The 18,337-nt window shown below is 43.1% G+C and overlaps 1 protein-coding gene across 1 annotated transcript in view; it reads left to right on the top strand.

Moving 5' to 3' along the window:
* Positions 1 to 18,337, top strand: part of PHAF1 (phagophore assembly factor 1) — a 59,476-nt gene that overhangs the window by 23,075 nt on the left and 18,064 nt on the right. The window contains exons 3-6 of the mRNA XM_087940488.1: positions 5,919 to 6,002; positions 8,730 to 8,773; positions 10,971 to 11,050; positions 17,342 to 17,436. Coding sequence (XP_087796614.1) covers positions 5,919 to 6,002; positions 8,730 to 8,773; positions 10,971 to 11,050; positions 17,342 to 17,436 — 303 coding nt within the window. The remainder of the gene's footprint in view (positions 1 to 5,918; positions 6,003 to 8,729; positions 8,774 to 10,970; positions 11,051 to 17,341; positions 17,437 to 18,337) is intronic.

The raw sequence follows: 18,337 nt of genomic DNA, 5'->3' as shown, positions 1-18,337 counted from the left end.
CAGTAACAATCACAGGCTGTTCCCCAAAACCCCTTTTTAAAAATTTCAATGGCTGTGAATTATATGCATTCACAGCCCGCAGTGAGTCCCAAATAGTTTATGAATAGCCCAAAAGAAGTCTGCCATAGTCTTTCGGGATAAGGCTGATAGGCACCCACCTTTATTTCCCTTGAAATGCTGCCAATGACTAAATTGCCAATTAGCTGTACAAGTGCAGAACGAAGTCAGCACAGAGCTTCAGAGTTTAAACCAACCAGTACGAACAAGGTTGCTTCCTGCAAAGGCTCATGTCCCTTTGCTCCTCCTTTATGTCTTATGGGAAGGGCCAATCATCTCCAAGCCTTACTCCCGAGTTGCCCCTTTTGTCTTAACTGTTCTTGCCTTCTGGCAGCTCTGTGCATACGCACACTGGGAACCGGATCCCTCTGTTCCTCTGCCACACTGATGTCAGATTCTGGAGGTTCTAGATTCAGCACACAACTCTCAGATGGCCCTGGCCCCATCTCTGTAATGGATGCAGGACCCTTGTCCGAGACTCCGGGACTGGCCCAGGTTCCTCCCCACAGTCCAACTCTGCTGCCAGCTCTGCAGGCCTCCAGTGAGCCACGACACTTATCCCTTTCTCCATGTTCGTGTTGGGACAAATGCTATAACTAAGACCCTGAAATTATTCAGAGGGCCGGGACAAGAAGTAAGCTTAATTCTAAAGAGAGATCCAACACAGAGCTAAGGAGAAATTTCCAGACAGTGAGAACACGTTGTGGCTGCTCCATCAACTGGAGGGTTTCACAAATAGTGTCAGCCCTGGTTTGATATCATCCCCGTCCCAAGTTGGTCTTCTAGGAAAGTAAGACTCTCGGCTCTATCTGTAGTGGAAAGAATCCTTGTACGAAAAGCCAAATGGTTACAGTAGATCAAAGCCAGAATGGAGGTTTTGCATGTGAAAACTTCCCTATTAACTTTCCCTTTCTCATTACACACACACACACACACACACACACACACACACACACACACACACCACCTCCCATTTCTCCAGGTATATTCAAAGAAGTTGCTTCAGTAACTGTCCCTGCAAAGGCAGGCTAGTTCTTGAGCCCTTATATTCCCTTTCCCAGGCCTGGGACTTTGGGATGTTGAGTCGATGTCTCAGGAAGGCACTAAGCTTAGTTCCGGTTTCCCCATTCCCCCAGTTCCCTCCTCCCATAGTTTACGGCATGCTAACATCTAGCAAAGCAGGGCTGGAACAAAGGGTAACCGTTCTGACAAATAGGCCGGACAACCACTTGACCAGGATGGTATAAGATCTCCTCCCTTAAGCAGTGGGTTGGACTAGAAGACCTCCAAGTCCCTTCCAGCCCTATGATTCTACCTACTATGCCCCCCCACAAAGGTTATTCCCCCAAAGCATCACAGCCCTGGTGCTATACCCAGCCTGGTCTTGATCTAAGTCTATTTTCTAAGGGGGGTTGGACTAGATGACCTACAAGGTCCCTTCCAACTCTGTTAATCTAATCTAATCACAGGCATTTTTGCTTAGAGAGAATTGTGTGCAGATCAAGCACTAGGCAGGTGGATTTTGCAAAGTACACCCTATATAAATAATAGCAATATGCAATTAAATAATAGCATATGTTGTTTATATAGTTTGACTAGGTGTTTCTATAGCTGTTCTAACAAATGCTTCAATATTTGCTTTCCTTGGTGTATTCCTATATTGGTGTGTTTTTGTCTACCGGGACAACTTTAAGATATGTGGACATCAACTCCCAGAATTCCCCAGCCAGTACGTGGACTGAGGAATTTTGGGAATTGAAGTCTACACATCTTAAAGTTGAGTAGGTTGCAAAACACGGCTCTTTTGGACAAAAACTATTCTGCTTTGCTTTTGAGAAAGGAAAATGTAACTCTTGTTTTGATCCCGCTCTGTTTTACGAGGTTTGAGAGACTATAAATTAATTAAAATAAAATAAACAGAATGGCGCTTAAGGCTTGCATAGAACCAGTTGTACTTGCAAGCATCTGAACAGCACCTTCCAAAAGTTACTGCTTGCACTGCTCAGGAAATTCATTCTAAAATTTGAAATTTCCTGAGTAGCAGAAGCAGTAACTTTGGAGAGGCGCTGCTCAGATGCTTGCAAATTCAACTGGCTCTATCCAAGCAAATCATTCAGGGTGGGAAAGGATTCTCTTGAAGAAATTTAGCCCAAGGTTCTTCTGTGCACTTATATCCCTTGTTAATTCTTTTAAGCTTAGCTTTTCTCAGTTGAGGAGGTCAAAAGCCATTAACAACAACAACAAAAAACAGTATAAAACAGCTGGCTTCTGGAAATGAGTTTAGAAATCTGCCTGCAACCGGCTGTGCAGTTCTTAACTCCTTGTGAGGAGAAGTTTTTTCAAAGCAATAGGTGGAATGGGGAACTATAAGGTACACAAAACCTATTACTCACTCTTTCAGCTTGCCCAAGAGTTGTAGGAAGTGATTTCAGAGATGGGAGTTAATGTATCTTAGGAGTCTCCGTCATGAGTGATTGACTGTTTCTGACCAGCCATGTGTCTGGACTTAATCCTTTGAAGACAGGTAGTCCTTGACTCACAGCCATTAGTTTAGTGGCCTTTCAAAGTTACAGCAGGACTGAAAAAGAGTGACATAGCAATAGCAATAGTGCTTAGACTTATATACCGCTTCACAGTGTTGTAACAGCCCTCTCTAAGCGGTTTACAGAGTCAGCCTCTTGCCCACAACAATCTTACTTCTCATTTTACTGACCTGGGAAAGATGGAAGGCTGAGTCAACCTTGAGCTGGTCAGAATCGAACTCCTAGGAGTGGGTAGAGTAAGCCCACCACGCTGCATTCTAACCACTATGTATCATGGATGGATGGATGGATGGATGGATGGATGGATGGATGGGAAGGAGGGAAGAAAGAAGGAAAGGGAAGGGAAGGGCAAAAATAATAGCAATAGCAGTATCACTTAGACTTGTATACCGCTTCACAGTGTTTTAATAGCCCTCTCTAAGCAGTTTCCAGGGTCAGCCTCTGGCCCCCAACAATCTGGGTCCTCATTTTACCCACCGTGGAAGGCTGAGTTTACCTTGAACCTAGAGAGATTCAATCTGCCAAATTGCAGGCAGTCAGTCAGCAGAAGCAGCCGGCAGTTCTGCACTCTAATCACTGCGCCACCGAGGCTCATGGCTATGGCTGTTTTTCACATTTCCGACTGTTTCAGCACCCCCATAGTCATATGATCAGTACTCAGATGCTTGGCAACTGGAATTCTGGGAATTGAAGCCTTCAAGTTGCCAAGGTTGGAGACCCCTGATGTAAACTGTCAACATCAGATGTTGGTTGACTTACTGTTCCATATTCAACATCCTTCCCCAAACAGATGCCTTCTAGAGGTGTTAAGACTCCAACTCCCATAATGCTCACCCAAGGGAGCCCATCCTGATTGGAAATTGTAGAAACTGAAGGCAGGCAGAGGTTGTCCTCGACTTACAAACGTTCGCTTTAGCGACTGTTGCAATGGCGTTGAAAGAAAATAACTTACAACTGGCCCTCAATCTTACCACCATTGCAATCTCCCCAAAGTGGCGTGAACAAAAGTTGGGTGCTTGGCAACCAAGGATGTATTTACGACCGTCTGCAACATCCTGGGGCCACGTGATCGCCATTTGGGACTCTCCCAGCTGGCTTCTGAACACACCAAGTCAATGGGGAAGCCGGTTTACTTAACAACTGTGTGATTCACTTAACAACTGTAGTGAATCGCGTAACAACCGTGGCAAAAAAGGGGGTCGTACAACAGGGTGCAACTCACTCAACAACCTTCTTGCTTAGCAATGGGAATTGTGATCCCAGTTAAGGTTGTGGACTGCCTGTATCTCAGAAGAGCATCCATTTGGGACTGGCTGCTGTAAAGATTTGCGCCGTTGGAATGACATCTTCCTTTGGCAGTGATCTGACAGTTTTCTTCATGTGCAAGAATATGACGCCCCTAGCTCGAAACCCATGCTTTGCTACAAAACTATGTGACTTGGCTTAGTTTTTGGGTAGGAAAATAAGGGGGAAAAAAAATCTGCCTCTGCCTACCAGTGTCCATCGGTATTCATCTGGCTAGCATCCTGTCAGAGTGTGAGAGAGTTGAGGGCTGCTTGGAAACTGAAGCAGTATTTGCTGTGTGAGCAAGAAGGAGACAGCAAGGAGGCTGGGCGTGGTTTAGCTCAACTGTTCTGTACTAAAGCTGCTTGGTGCTATAAAACTGAAACTCTCCTCTCCTCTGTTTGTGTTTTGCATTTGGAAGAGATTTCTTTTCAGGTGGGGAGGGAGAGTAGAACTCCTTAGCATCAGAGCGTGTTAATAATAATAATCTATGAAATGCTAATGCTCTGGTGGTCCTTTGAAAAATCCTTCCTTAGTGAGCCCCTAGAAGCCAAGAGGAACATCGTGCCAAATGTCAAGTGTGCAGGCTTTACGGTTCTGGAGATTTTGTGATGATGCATGAGTGGTCTTTCGCGGGTAGATGATAGATAGATAGATAGATAGATAGATAGATAGATAGATAGATAGATAGATAGATAGATAGAATAGATAGATAGATAGATAGATAGATAGATAGATAGATAGATAGACAGACAGACAGACAGACAGATTGATTGATTTTTCCCCTGCAAACCCTCTAACTGCTTTGCCTAGCAAAACTATGTGACTTGGCTTAGTTTTTGGGTAGGAAAATAAGGGGGAAAAAAAATCTGCCTCTGCCTACCAGTGTCCATCGGTATTCATCTGGCTAGCATCCTGTCAGAGTGTGAGAGAGTTGAGGGCTGCTTGGAAACTGAAGCAGTATTTGCTGTGTGAGCAAGAAGGAGACAGCAAGGAGGCTGGGCGTGGTTTAGCTCAACTGTTCTGTACTAAAGCTGCTTGGTGCTATAAAGCAATCGTTGCAGTCGGGCTGGACAGTGTCTCTCTGGTGATGCCTTTTGGTTGTTCCTTCTCATCCAGAAACACGCGATTTGGCCATCGTTCCTGCGAAAGCAGATTTTAAATGTAACCTGAGTCTGGCCTCTATATTTCATTTCAATCATATGAGAAAAAGAAACTCTGGCAACTGCAGTTTGGGGGCATGGCTGTTCTCAACTTTTCCTGGTGCCATTGGAGAGAAATCGTTGCCACAGTTCTTTCCTTTGGCTTTCTTAGGTATCATGCCCCTGTTGGAGTCTGAATCCGAAGAGGAAGACAGGGAGACAGGAGGCTGACAGGGAGCGGGACTATGGCTCCATTAGCTGTGGAGGAAACTGGGGAAGGGCAAAATCCAGCTGGGCAGAGAAGAGGAGAGGGAGTTCAGAGGAAGACCCAGACCCACCCCCTCTTCATCCTAGGGCACACAGGGAGAAATGGAGAAGAGAGCAACATGGGTTGCATGGCTTATGGGGGAGGAAAGGGCCCTGATTCCCTTCATTGGCCACACCTGGGAATGAGAGTTTAAAAGAAATGCATTCTGAGTGTGGCAGCTGCTGGGAGCAAACATGACTTTATCTTGTGTTGACTTTGCTTATCTGTGTTCCTGGCATTTTCCCAACCGTGTGGAGTTATTGCTTAGCCTTCACGTCTGAAATTCCTTCTCTTGACCTGCCAGACTAATGACCTCACCTCGCCTAGACTGGACTTATAGTTACAGTTTTTGTTGACCATGTTTTGGACTTGATTCTCTGCAGCCCAAGGCTGTTCCTGGGAGAGTTTTTTCTCCAGCCAGAAGGTAACCGGGACATTGGGGGGCAAAGTTGGAGCTAATAAAGGGACTCCGACTGATTATCTGACTGTGTTGCCTTTGTGCCACGCCCCTTTGGGTCCTCACACACGGCTCCAGAGATTCTCTGCCAGCAACTCAAAAATGAATTTCTTTGATTTGTTTTCCAGTCTCCTCTCAGCCATGACCTCATCCTTAACCTGACTCAGGACGGAATCAAACTGCTATTCGATGCTTTCAATCAAAGACTGAAGGTAATCTCACACCCAGAAGTTACAGTTCTCTCTTTCTGCGCATCTAACCCAAAGAGCCCATGCATGTTTGGCAGTACAGGTTGTCGCAAAACCGACACCATGTTCTGAGCCACAACCGTGCAGCTGTGTCTCCATGGCTACTACTTCTCCCCAGTATTTACATCGTGTGTGTTTACTGGTCTGGCTGCTGCTGCAGTGATGTTAATGCTGACACTTTTATTGGTCTGGATTTAATGCCTTAATTTTAGATCCCTGTACAAGATTTGAGCGTGTTGTTTTAGCCCAGAATATCCTGACAGCTTTTGGATCAGCAGGGAGGTTGGATTTCACAAGAAGAAGCCTCCCTAATTTGTAGTCCTTGACTTACAATATTCATTTAGTGGCTGTTCGAAGTTACAGCCGCACTAAAACAGTGACTTATAACCATTTTTTTCACACTTGTAGCGTCCCCATGGTCACACGATCAAGATTCGGGTGCAGTATCCTGGGATCACATGATTCCCTTTTGTGACCTGAGAAGCAAAGGCAATGGGGGAGCCAGGTTCACTTAATGACCATGTGACTTAGCAACTGCAGCAGTTGTTGGTTCACCTAACAGCTGTGGCAAGAAAGCTCGTAAAATGGGGCAAACGTTATGTCTCACTTAGCAGCCGAAATTTTGGGTTCAATTATGGTTGTAAGTTGAGGACTACCTGTATAAGGAAGGTGATGGGTGAGCCCCTGTTTGGCTTCCCTTCTCCATATTTGGGCTGGCAGAGGCTGCCCACTATCTCTTGGGCAGCTCCTTCCTTGCTCCGGCCCAATTGTGCCATTCTTGTTTAATCGTTTTCTCATCGGTCATATCCAATTTTGCTATTTGGCAGCATCTTGGAGAGCCTGTGGGCCTCCCTTTACTTTATTGGAACATAATGGAGTAACAGAATTGGCAGGGGCCTTTGGAGGTCTTCTAGTCCAACCCTGTACTCTACTAGAAGAACCTCTGTTCCTCTCCTTTTTTGTGCCATGTGGGCAAAGGATTTTAGAGTTTTTAAGAAGCTTTGCCTTCCTTCTCAACCAGGGGATCCATGCTTCTTCCCCTGTTGAAGCTCCTACAGGTGTGGGGCAGGATTTGTTGGGCGGGGGGGCTAATGTCTTCTCGTAGATCAGCCAATCTCTCTTAAGCAACATAGTGGTGCCCGGCTTTATGGAAGCTTTTGAAGTAAGCCATTGGTGAAGTTACTCTCTCCAGTGGCATTTGGGCAGAATATGGTTTTATCATGTGCGAACCATAGTTGAATCGTGGGAAAAGCAAACCATGGTTGACCGTGATATGCAAAGCAGCAGCTGAACATTGATTTTGCAGTTTTTGAGACTGATAGATGATGTTTGGCTTTGGCCTTCTGCGTTGACCACTTTGTCACTGTTACGAGGGTTGGCTTTCTGTCAGGATTCCAGCGGTCGCCCTAATTAAATCATGATTCTCGAGCCAAACTTCAAAAAACTTCAAAAGATTTATTGGAGGCGACATACTGGCATGACCTGTGTGAAGCCAACTCTGAGGGTGTCATAAATCAGATTCTCCAATTAAGCACCTTCACGGGCTGGATGTCCCATTCTCCAATTAAATATCTTCCAGATTTCCTTCCTTCCCCCCCCCCCACCCCTTGTTTATGGCAACTATAAAACAGGCATAGGAATGTTTTATGAGTTGACATACTTCTGTTAATATTATATGTAAATGAAGATTCAACCATCCAGGCCAAAAGTATCTAAAAAGGTTTGTGTTCCTTTACTATGGCTATGTTTTCATTTCTTCTTTTTTATCTCCTCCTCTGCTTCTTTGCCATTCTAGCCCACCCTCCTCTCTTCCTTTTTCTCGTATCCTTCCTGCTTTCCGTAACACACATCTTCAGATCCGTTGCTCCGGGCATTAAAACTGTTTTTCAACCTTGGCCCCTTTAAGAAGCATGGACTTAAACGTGCTTTTACAAGAAGAGTACTACACTCCTCTGTTCGCAACAGAATACCCTACACCACCAGACTCGAGATGCCAGGCTTAGACAACCTTGAACTACTCTGGCTAAGATTGGACTTAAGCATAGTACATAAAATCATACGTTACAACGTCTTACCAGTTAATGAATATTTCAGCTTTAACCCCAACAACACAAGAGTGCACAACAGATATAAACTGAATGTAAACCACTCCAAACTAGATTGCAGGAAATATGATTTCAGCTACAGAGTGGTCAGTGTCTGGAACTCACGACCTGATTCTGTTGTCACCTGCTCAAACCCCCACTCCTCTACCCTCAAACTAACCTCTATCCTAAGAGGTCTGTAAGGGACGTGCATAAGCCCACAATCGTGCCTACTGTCCCTGTCCTATTGTCCCCAATTATTAGTTCCTATTTCATGTATTTAAACTTAGGTTTATTCTTATTTCTATTGTATTGTAAGTGTTTGACAAAATAAATAAATAAAAATAAATAAATGATGGCTGGGGAATCCTGGGAGATGAAGTCCAGGTCTCTTCAGCGGACTAATGTTAAAGAAACAAATTCAAACTAAAAATAGAACTGGAACTAAATATCCTTCTCTCCCTTTGTTTTATTCCCATCTAATTGTATGTTTTTAAGTTTATCTTTGACTAACATCCTTACAGAAGTCAAATATGCTCTACAATTCCAGGGGACATTGATTAATTAATTTTTCATCGTTTTTACAATTTCTGTTTCTCTTTTTTAGGTGATTGAAGTTTATGACTTGACTAAAGTGAAGTTAAAGTACTGGTAAGTGGCTAGATGGTCTCTCCAATGGCCACGAAAAAAGACTATTAAGACATTTTCAATTCTGTAGCAGCTGGGCTGTCTATAGGAGGAGCACGTCAGAAGAGAAAGGATGGCAGCTGCAATTATGCAACCAAATTCCTGCCTTTTTTATACACATCGGAGTCTTCAAACTAGGCCAACTTTAAGACTTGCGCACTTCAACTCCCAGAATTCCTCGACCAGCCTTGCTGGCTGAGGAATTCTGCGAGTTGAAGTCCGCAAGTCTTAAAGTTGGCCAAGTTTGGAGACTCCTGATATACACCAGAAAAATTCAGATAGTTGTGACTACCGAGTTGACATTTTGGACTCACCCCAAGGACATCGAATTTCTTGAGATACTTCTTGAAGGAAAGTGGTTAAAACTGGTGGGTTTTGAAAGAGCCGTGTCTTGCTTAAACATGCTCAAAAGGGAGAAGAAGAATATTAAAAAAGAGAGATTGGAGTTTACAGATGGTATCCTCTCCGATCCAGCACAGTGCAGATGAATTTTGAGTTACCACAGATGAGGAAGCCAGATATATATATAAGATAGAAGCTTTGGTTGCAAACTATTGGATAGCTGTTGTATGACCAATTGCCTTCCTAATTTATCTGAGAGAAATATCCATTAAACCAAGCATCTTTTTAAAAATCTGATCTTGTGCAAACTGTCCCTTTGTAGCTTAATAAGTAAACAAAGGTAGATTTTTTTTTGCCTACCCTTGATGGGTGAACCAGCAAACCGAAAAGGTCTATTTAATGACAGTTTCTTACTGCGTGTTTGCTGGAGAACGATAGTTATTTTCAGGATGAAACATGGCCTGTTTGAAACGGCCTTTAGGGCAAATTGGGATCTTCAGCTCCGTGTGGCATTGGGAATCCTGGCTGGTAACCTAATCCGGTTACCACAACTTCACTGTTAAATTCTGTGTCGCAACATTCCCTCCCTGGTGTCTTAGAGCAGCCCTTTATCGTTCGACTGATCTTAATCCGCCAAATTGTTGGGCTAGGATTGTGTTGATCTTCTGAGGGAGGAATACAGCAGGTAAATTCCGCCACATGCTATCCCATCCTCCACACCTCATTGTGTCGATCTTGCTGGAGGGGTGCGTCTGTGCATGTGTGAGGGAGTGTGCGAGGGAGGGACACGCGTGAGCCACAACCTCTCCCAAGATGATTGTTTGGAAAACATTGCAGCAAAAGAATCTAGGTTTGGGGAGGAAATAAATGGCCTTGGTCTAATTCAATGGCAAGGGACGAAAGCATGAATTAATGTTAAACTGTTACAGGATGCCAGAACTAGAGGAGGATTTGGATTACCTAATTGGAGATACTGTGAAAGGTTATTAACGTTGGAAGGACCTGATTTACAAATGGGCTGGCATGCATTTTTGTCAGGGATGCATTGTTACATGTATGGGAAAAAAGGTCTATTTAATGACTGCGTGTTTGCTGGAGAACTGCAACTGCAGTGATTCACCTAATAAAAAATGTCATAAACTGGGGCAGAACTCACTTAACATACATCTTGCTCAGCAACCAAAATTTTGGCTTCATTTGTCCTAAGTTGAGGACTACCTGTATTATTTCTCGCAAGATATTTGGCATGATGGAGACAAAAATAGTTCTTAAATCTGTGATGAGAAACTAGCAACAATGCATGTTAATTCTTTGGGCTTTCTCTTCTAAACCCTTTTTTTTTTCCTCTTACAAATTTCAAACTGTAATTGCAGAAGATCTGATGAAAGTAAGAAAGCGTGGACTTGGCTTGAACAAGCATTCTGTTTTTCTCACCCCCACTAAAGCCAGTAGTTGCAACAAAAGCATTTTGTACATGACGCGAAAGTGCATTAAAATACATTTTTGAACCTTTTACCGAAAGACCTCTGCCCTAGAATTTCACGTCTGAGCAGATTTGGTTAGAAGCAGAGATAGGATATTTAACCTGAAGCCTCAGATCACAAATAGCTTTGAGCCAAGGCAGTTGGTCTCGGTTGCAAGTTTCTTCCACGCTGCAAAAAAAAAAAATGGGGACATTCTAGTTTTTTAGGTTGTGGAAATCAGCAACAAAAGAAACCGTGAAAATAAAAAGATTTTGAAGCAGTTTGTGAACGCGTGGGTAGCTTTCCATTTTGACTGATCGATTTTAATTAATCTTTCTTTTTTTTTTCCCCCCTAGTGGTGTTCATTTTAACTCTCAAGCTATTCCTCCTACCATTGAACAAATTGATCAGTCTTTTGGAGCCACCCATCCAGGAGGTAAGTTTGGGGCATTTAAAAAGATGCAAATCTTGCTTAGCAGCTCATATCCAGAAGAACCCTTTTGCCAGATTAGATTAGATTAGATTAGATTAGATTAGGATTTGGAAGGGATCTTGCAGGTCATCCAGTCCAACCCTCTGCCCAAGCAGGAGATCCTACACCATTTCCAACAAATGCCAGTCCAGGGGAGTTTGTTCTTCCTTTTAATTTCAGATTCAGGTTGATACTGTAGGTTTCCTTGACTTACAACAGTTCATTGATGCAGTGGCACTGAACAAAGTGACATGATTCCTCCTCCTCCCCCCTCCCCCCCCGCATACACTTCTATGGTTGTGACTTATGATTTTTTTCACACCTACGACTGTTGCAGCATCTCCATGATGACATGATCAAAATTCAGATGCTTGCAGCTGACTGATATCCTGGACTAAAGTGATCCCCTTTTGTGACTTTTTGACAAGCAAAGTCCAGGAGGAAGCCAGATTCACACCACAACTGTCTTAACTGCAGTGATTCACTTAACACAAGGAAAGTCATAGAATGGGGCAAAACTCACTTGGGAATTGTCTCGCTTAGCAACGAAAAATTTTGGGTTCAATTGTGGTCATAAGTCAGAGACGACCTGTATAGGTTATCATTTGGAGAGTCACTTGGTTTCTGCACGGGATGACTTTGGACAGGAGAAAAACATGCATCAAGGAGCACAGAGATTATTACTTTGGAGAAGGCACATGACAATTTAGTAAAATGTGAATTTAGGCCAATAAAACTGTGGAAAGGGTAAGAAAGAGATTACCTGTTCCTTCTAACAATAGAAGTGGTCTTTTTTGTGTGACTTTGAGGTGGATCAGATTCTTTGAAGAAACGAATGGTTTACAGACTGCAGCGTCTGCATTTGTGCCTCCTGCTAAACCACATCCAAATCTTCTTTTATATATAAAAGCGAAATACCCCTCACGCATCATCACCAAATCTCCACAACCGTAAAGCCTACGCACTTGACATTTGGCACGTATGTTCCTCTTGCCTTCCAGGTGCTCACTAAGAAAGGATTTTTCCAAATGACCATCAGAGCATTTAGAGTATTTCCTATATTATTATTATGAACACGCTCTGATGCTAAAGGAGTTCCACTCCCACTCCCCACCTGAAAAGAAATCTGTTCCAAATGCAAAACACAAGCAGAGTGGAAGAGTTTCAGTTTTAGTTTCACAGCACCAAGCAGCTTTAGCACAGAACAGTTGAGCTAAGCCACACCCAGGCTCCTTGCTGTCTCCTTGCTCACACAGCAAACACTGTTTCAATTTCCAAACAGCCCTCAACTCTCTCACACACTGACAGAATGCTAGCCAGATGACCACCACTGGATGCAGGTAGACAGAGGCAGAATTCTCCCCCCTACCCGCCTTATTTTCCTCCTCAAAAACTAAACCCGACCAGAGAGTTTCGTAGTGAAGCAGAGGTATAGAGCTAGTCGAAAGAAATGGCGGCTTAGTGTCACCTCCTCCAATTTGGTGGAGCTCCAGAATTGCCCAACCAACTTCGGTTGAGAAAATCCCAAGATGTCAGGGAGGGACATCAGATTGAAGAAAATTCCATGAACTAGAACTACAAAGAAATTTTGTGGCTATGAGGATAATTAATCACTGGAACGACTCACCTCCGGAAGGTGTGGTGCTCCATCACTTATCAAGGAGAGATCCAGACTAGAACTCAGGAGAAATTTCCTGACCGTGAGAACAACTAATCCGTGGAACAGTGTGATGACCCAAAGGGGCGTGGCACAAAGGCAACACAGTCACATAAGAAAGAAAAGTCCCTTTAATACATCCAACGTTGCCCCCAATGTCCAGTTACCTTCGGCTGGAGAAAAAACTCTCCTAAGAACAGTCTTTAAGTGGAGGAAATTCAGTCTGAAAACAAAGTACATACAACCTGTAAATAAAAATCCACACAAATCACGCTGCAGCAATTAACTGGACAGGGCAGGAGAAGCAATATGCAGACTTCAGAGGCCAACAAAACACACACAGTTGGGAAGACACCAGGAATCCAGATAAGCCTTGACAATAAAAGATAACTTGCGATTTGCTTTCAACAAGTTGCTGTGCGCAAACTCCCTGTGTTCCCAGCTGCAGCTAATGAAGGGAATCAGGGCCCTTTCCTCCCTGTAAGCCATGCAACTCATGTTGCTCCCTTCTCTGTTCTTCCCAGCATGCCCTAGGATGAAGAGGGGGTGGGCCTGGGTCTTCCTCTGAATTCCCTCTCTTTTGCTCTACCTCTGCCTGCCTTTCCCCCACAGTTTCTTCCACAGCCAATGGAGTCACACTCCCACCCCCTGTCAGCTGCTCGGCCTCCCCCTTGGAATCAGATTTCGACAGGGGCATGAGAAAAAGATTAGCAATGGGAATAAATTCATCCCATGATATCAGCCAGGTTTCTCAATGGTATAGGATCTCCTACTTGGACAGGGGGTTGGACTAGAAGGCCTCCAGGGTCCCTTCCAATTCTATTGTCCCAAAGGTGCTTTTTCCAAGAAGCAACTGGACGTTCTGGTTTTTCTTCAAAGACATTTCTCTCCTCATCCAAGAAGTTTCTTCAGCTCTGATGGACAGTGTTTTCAAATAATAGGAAGACTGGTACTTGGATGCCGCATTGTGACTTTTCAAGAACCAAATAATGGAGGACTATGTCTTAGTATAAACATGTGCATTAATGTTAGGATTAGCAATGGTGACCTTGTTAGAAGCTACAATAGAGGTAAAAATAAGAAATAGGGGGAATATTAGCCGGTAAAATTTTTATATAACAGAATATAAGTAATAATTTGATGGAAAAGATCGGAGGTTGAAAGATGGTATTATCATCTATGCTTATTGTATCATTGCCAGTAAAGTGGAACATTGAAATATTGAATAAATACTCTAAAAAAAACCATGTATAGTAATACTAGGATTATATATGTTTGATTAATACAACAACTGTTATGATTATCGTTATTGCTGTTCGTATCAGAATGAATTATGCCCAAAGACCACACTGTTCATGTATTGATGTATACTTACAAAAATAAAATCCAACAAAACTTGGAAGAAAACCGAATGAATGAGAATATTCGTAGACCGTCCAGTTCTATTATTCTGTATTCTATTCTGTACATGTATCTCTCAAAACATTTGAGCGACACCAAGGAGAGAAACTATGGCAGATACTTGTGTCTGCTTTGTTGGTTTTCTTGTGCTGTCTGCCACGATTGTGCAAAACCTTCAAAAGAGATCCATGATGGGATGACCAGGAGCAGCATCGAAAGCATTTGGGTAAAATCTAGTGGGGACAGGACAAACAGCTCTTTTAACCAGTTGAAAAAGAGTTTCTGTGAAATACTTCTTCTGAAAGGTTGTTTGTTGTCTTTTTCTGGGATGTAGGATGGGGTCTTTAAACTGATTTTATTCTTTCTGTGATGTTATAGCACAAACCGGCAAGTTTAGAATATTAGAATTAGAATAGAGCTGGGAGGGACTTTAGAGATCTTCTAGTCCAGCCCCCTGCTTAAGCAGGAGAACCTATCCCATTTCAGATAAGTCTTCTTAAAAGCCTCCAGTGGTGAAGCAACCACAACTTCTGGTGGCAAGCTGTTCCACTGGTTAATTGTCCTCCCTATTAGGAAATTTCTCCTTAATTCCAGGTTGCATCTCCCCTTGACTGGTTTCCAACCATTGTTTCTTGTCCTGCCTTCTGGTGCTTTGGAGAATAGTTTGTCTCCTTTCTGGCAGCCCCTCAAATATTGGGATATTGCTATCACGTCACCCCTAATTCTTCTTTTCTTTAGACTAGCCAAACCCAAAACCCGCAGCCATTTATTTTAGCCTTTTATTATATGCCTCAAAATACTGTAAATAATTTCATACCAGGAAAGCACAAAGTTGCTTGGAGGGAAATTTGCATGGTGGTTCATCTGTTACAGGGTTTTTTTCCCCCGCCTCTTGTCAGTAACATTTAATTGCTTAATTGCTTGTTTGCCTTAGCCATCAAGACGAAGTTTCTACTAAAAGGTGAACCATCCAAATTACGCAGTTGCTAAATTTGTATGCTGTTCTTTGCAATAGGAACAGTGTAAATATCAAACGGAAAAGGCCAAAAAAAAAAATCCTCTTAAGTATGTGCCATTCTCATTTCTAACGAGATATAACGTTTCAGGCTGATCAACAAAAGAGGATTTAAAAGCCAGGATGAAACAAAACATATCCAAATGGTGTTTTTCTTCCAAGAATTCAGCATTTGTAGGAGGCAAGAAGTCAAGAGAAATGTTTGAGTTCAGATCAGAAGCTTATACAGACAATCCTTGACTTACAACCACTCATTTAGTGACCAGTTGAAGTTACAATTGCAATGAAAAAAATGACTTAATGACTGTTTTTCACACTTATGACCGTTGCAGTATCTTCGTGGTCACATGATCAAAATTTGGATGCAAGAAAGATTGCAAAGTGGGGCAAAACTCCCTTAACGAATGTTTTGCTTAGCAACATAAATTTTAGGCTCAGTTAAGGACTGTCTTTATCCCTTTATTCCTCCTATCTCGTTTCTTAATTTTGTTGCCCCTTGATATTCCTCAGCATGCTTCCCTGTGCCTCTTCCTTGTTTTCTTATCATTATTTAGCCCCATTATAACATCTAGCCAAACAGGTTAGGTAGGTTGTGTTGGAACTGTAGAAACTTGCAAGTCCTGCTTGAGCTGCTACCACAGGAAACAATGCCCCCAAAATCTAGAAATAGGGACCTCTAATTTTTCACCCGATTTAAAATACTGACTGTGATCCCATGAAAAAACTTCATTTTTCACTCTGTATTAACCAGCGGAACAACTTGCCTCCAGAAGTTGTGGATGCTCCAACACTGGAGATTTTTAAGAAGAGATTGGACAGTCATTTTTCTATAATGGTATAGGGTTTCCTGCCTGAGCAAGGGGTTGGACTAGAAGATCTCCAGGGTCCCTTCCAACTCTGTTATTCTGTATTTTTAATTTTCCTATGATACCTTAAAACTCCTACTGTTTACCACATGATTGGAAAAAACTGAGACATGTTATAATGAAGAGCTCAACCCTGGGATAGATTTGGAAGGACAAGGTTTAGATCAAAGGTCGCCAACCTTTTGGACCTGAGAGACCACCAAACTCATAATTTTAAATCCCAGGGACCACTAACCGGTTCTGTGGGTGTGGCCTAATTTGTGGGTGTGGCTTGGTGGCCATGTGACTGGCTGGGCATGGCTCATATGTAAATACTATAAATATTTATATAAATATTGATTTTTTAATTAAAAAAGAGCAACTTTTACCCAAAATCAGGGAAAGCAGGCAGGCAGATTGAGTTGCTCACAGAATCATTCAGTGATCTATCTATCTGCCATCGGCTAGTTCAGTCTGTCACATAAAATTTGCTTGCTGTGAGTCTGTATTGAATAATAGAACCTTCAGTCCTAGGGGAGGTTCGGCTGTGCTTAAAAGCAGAGCCAAAGATCTAAAGAGTAGCTAGAAAGCAAGAAATCCAACCATTTCCTGCTTTCTAGCTAATCTAAAATCTCCCAGCACAGCAGAACAGCTGATGGTCGGAAAAAGGAAAAATGGCAATTTAGCAGGCAAGGTTCCTGGGTAAGGAGTGAGTGGGCGGGGAGGGTTCCCGCAGGCCATGTGGGCGGTACAGCCTTGTGTTTCTGCGCAGTCTGGATTAATTGCTTTGGGGGGGTGCTCTGGGGGTGAGATTTCTCTGCGGCCCACCAAAATTTTCTCACGGCCCACTAGTCGGTTGCAGCCCAGTGGTTGGTGACCATTGGTTTAGATTATTATACAGTTAGTCCTGAACGACTATAATTGAACCCACAATTTCAACCGTAAGCTGTGATGGACATAAAGTGGATCGCCTGATTTTATGACCTTTTTAGCAGCGGTCGTTCAGCAAACCCATTGTTTGCTATGGGACATTTACCAGAAATGGGAAATAAATGTTGGTTTACGGAAATATCGTGGTCGTGTGACTACGGGACACTACAAGCAGCTGGTTGATGGTGTAACTCTGGGGGTGGGATAGCAGACATTGGGACTTCAAATCCAGGTTGTAGGTCAGTTTTTCAGGATCTGTTGTAACTTTGAGCCGTCACAGTCGTAAATCGAGGTTTCCCCGTGGGGTGAATGCAATGTTTGGCCGCATGAACGTTAATGCCGAGTTTGGGTTTTAACGAAGAATTGCTGTTTTTAACAAGCTGCTGTACGTGTGTTTTTCCTTCCAGTTTACAACTCTGCGGAGCAGCTTTTCCATCTCAACTTCAGGGGTCTGTCTTTTTCCTTTCAGTTGGACTCATGGACTGAAACTCCAAAGTATGAGGTCAGCTACTCAGGTTAAAAAAAATAAATTTAAAAAAAAAGTGCAAAAGGAAAATAACGTGTTCGTTTCTTCCTCTGTGTTCCCTTTCTTTGATTGTAAAATGTGTGGTTTTTAATTCGGGGGGCTCTCCAACCTTGGGAACTTTACGACTTGTGGACTTCAACTCCCAGAAATCCTCAGCCAGCGCATGCATGCACTGGCTGAGGAATTCTGGAACTTGAAGTCCCCTGGTTTAGTCTACACAGCAGGGGTGAATTCAGAGAAAGGTTTAAAAAAAAAAAACAACCAGCTTGGAGGCCTCAATTGGAAACCGCAGATCTTTCCATGCGAATTCAGGATATGTGTAAAAAGAGCTGCGCTGGTGGACATCACCTTGAACTACACAGACACACACGGACAGACTGGTGCACCATTCCAGCAAATGTCCAGATTCAGGAGGCTTGATCCCCAAGCTATAACTGTAGCCATCATGTCAAGCTATGGCATGTTTATCCATCTTTTGTTGAATAAACCACAATCGCCCAGGTTAACGCAATCTACTAAGCCATAAACCTTGATTTTAGAAGTACGGTGGCTACAATCTCCTGCCGGAACTCAAAACAAATCCCCTTATGACTGACTGAAATATGGGAAGCAGATCCTGGGTTTTGCAAGAGAGGGATTAAATTTTTCACTAAGCACTTTATATCCGTGCTTCGCTACGAAATTATGTGATCGGGCTTAGTTTTTGGGGGGAGGAAAATAAGGTGGAGGTGAATTCTGCCTCTGTCTACCAGCATCCAGTGGTAGTCATCTGGCTAGCATCCTGTTAGTGTGTGAGAGAGTTGAAGGCTGTTTGGAAATTGAAACAGTATTTGCTGTGTGAGCAAGGAGACAGCAAGGAGCCTGGGTGTGGCTTAGC

The sequence above is a fragment of the Pseudonaja textilis genome, chromosome 11 (assembly GCF_049901715.1).
Source record: "Pseudonaja textilis isolate UNSWEBS1 chromosome 11, rPseTex1.2, whole genome shotgun sequence".
NCBI classification, from domain to species: Eukaryota; Metazoa; Chordata; class Lepidosauria; order Squamata; family Elapidae; genus Pseudonaja; species Pseudonaja textilis.
Note: the sequence above shows the minus strand (reverse complement) of the source record. Positions and strands in the feature narration are given on the sequence as shown.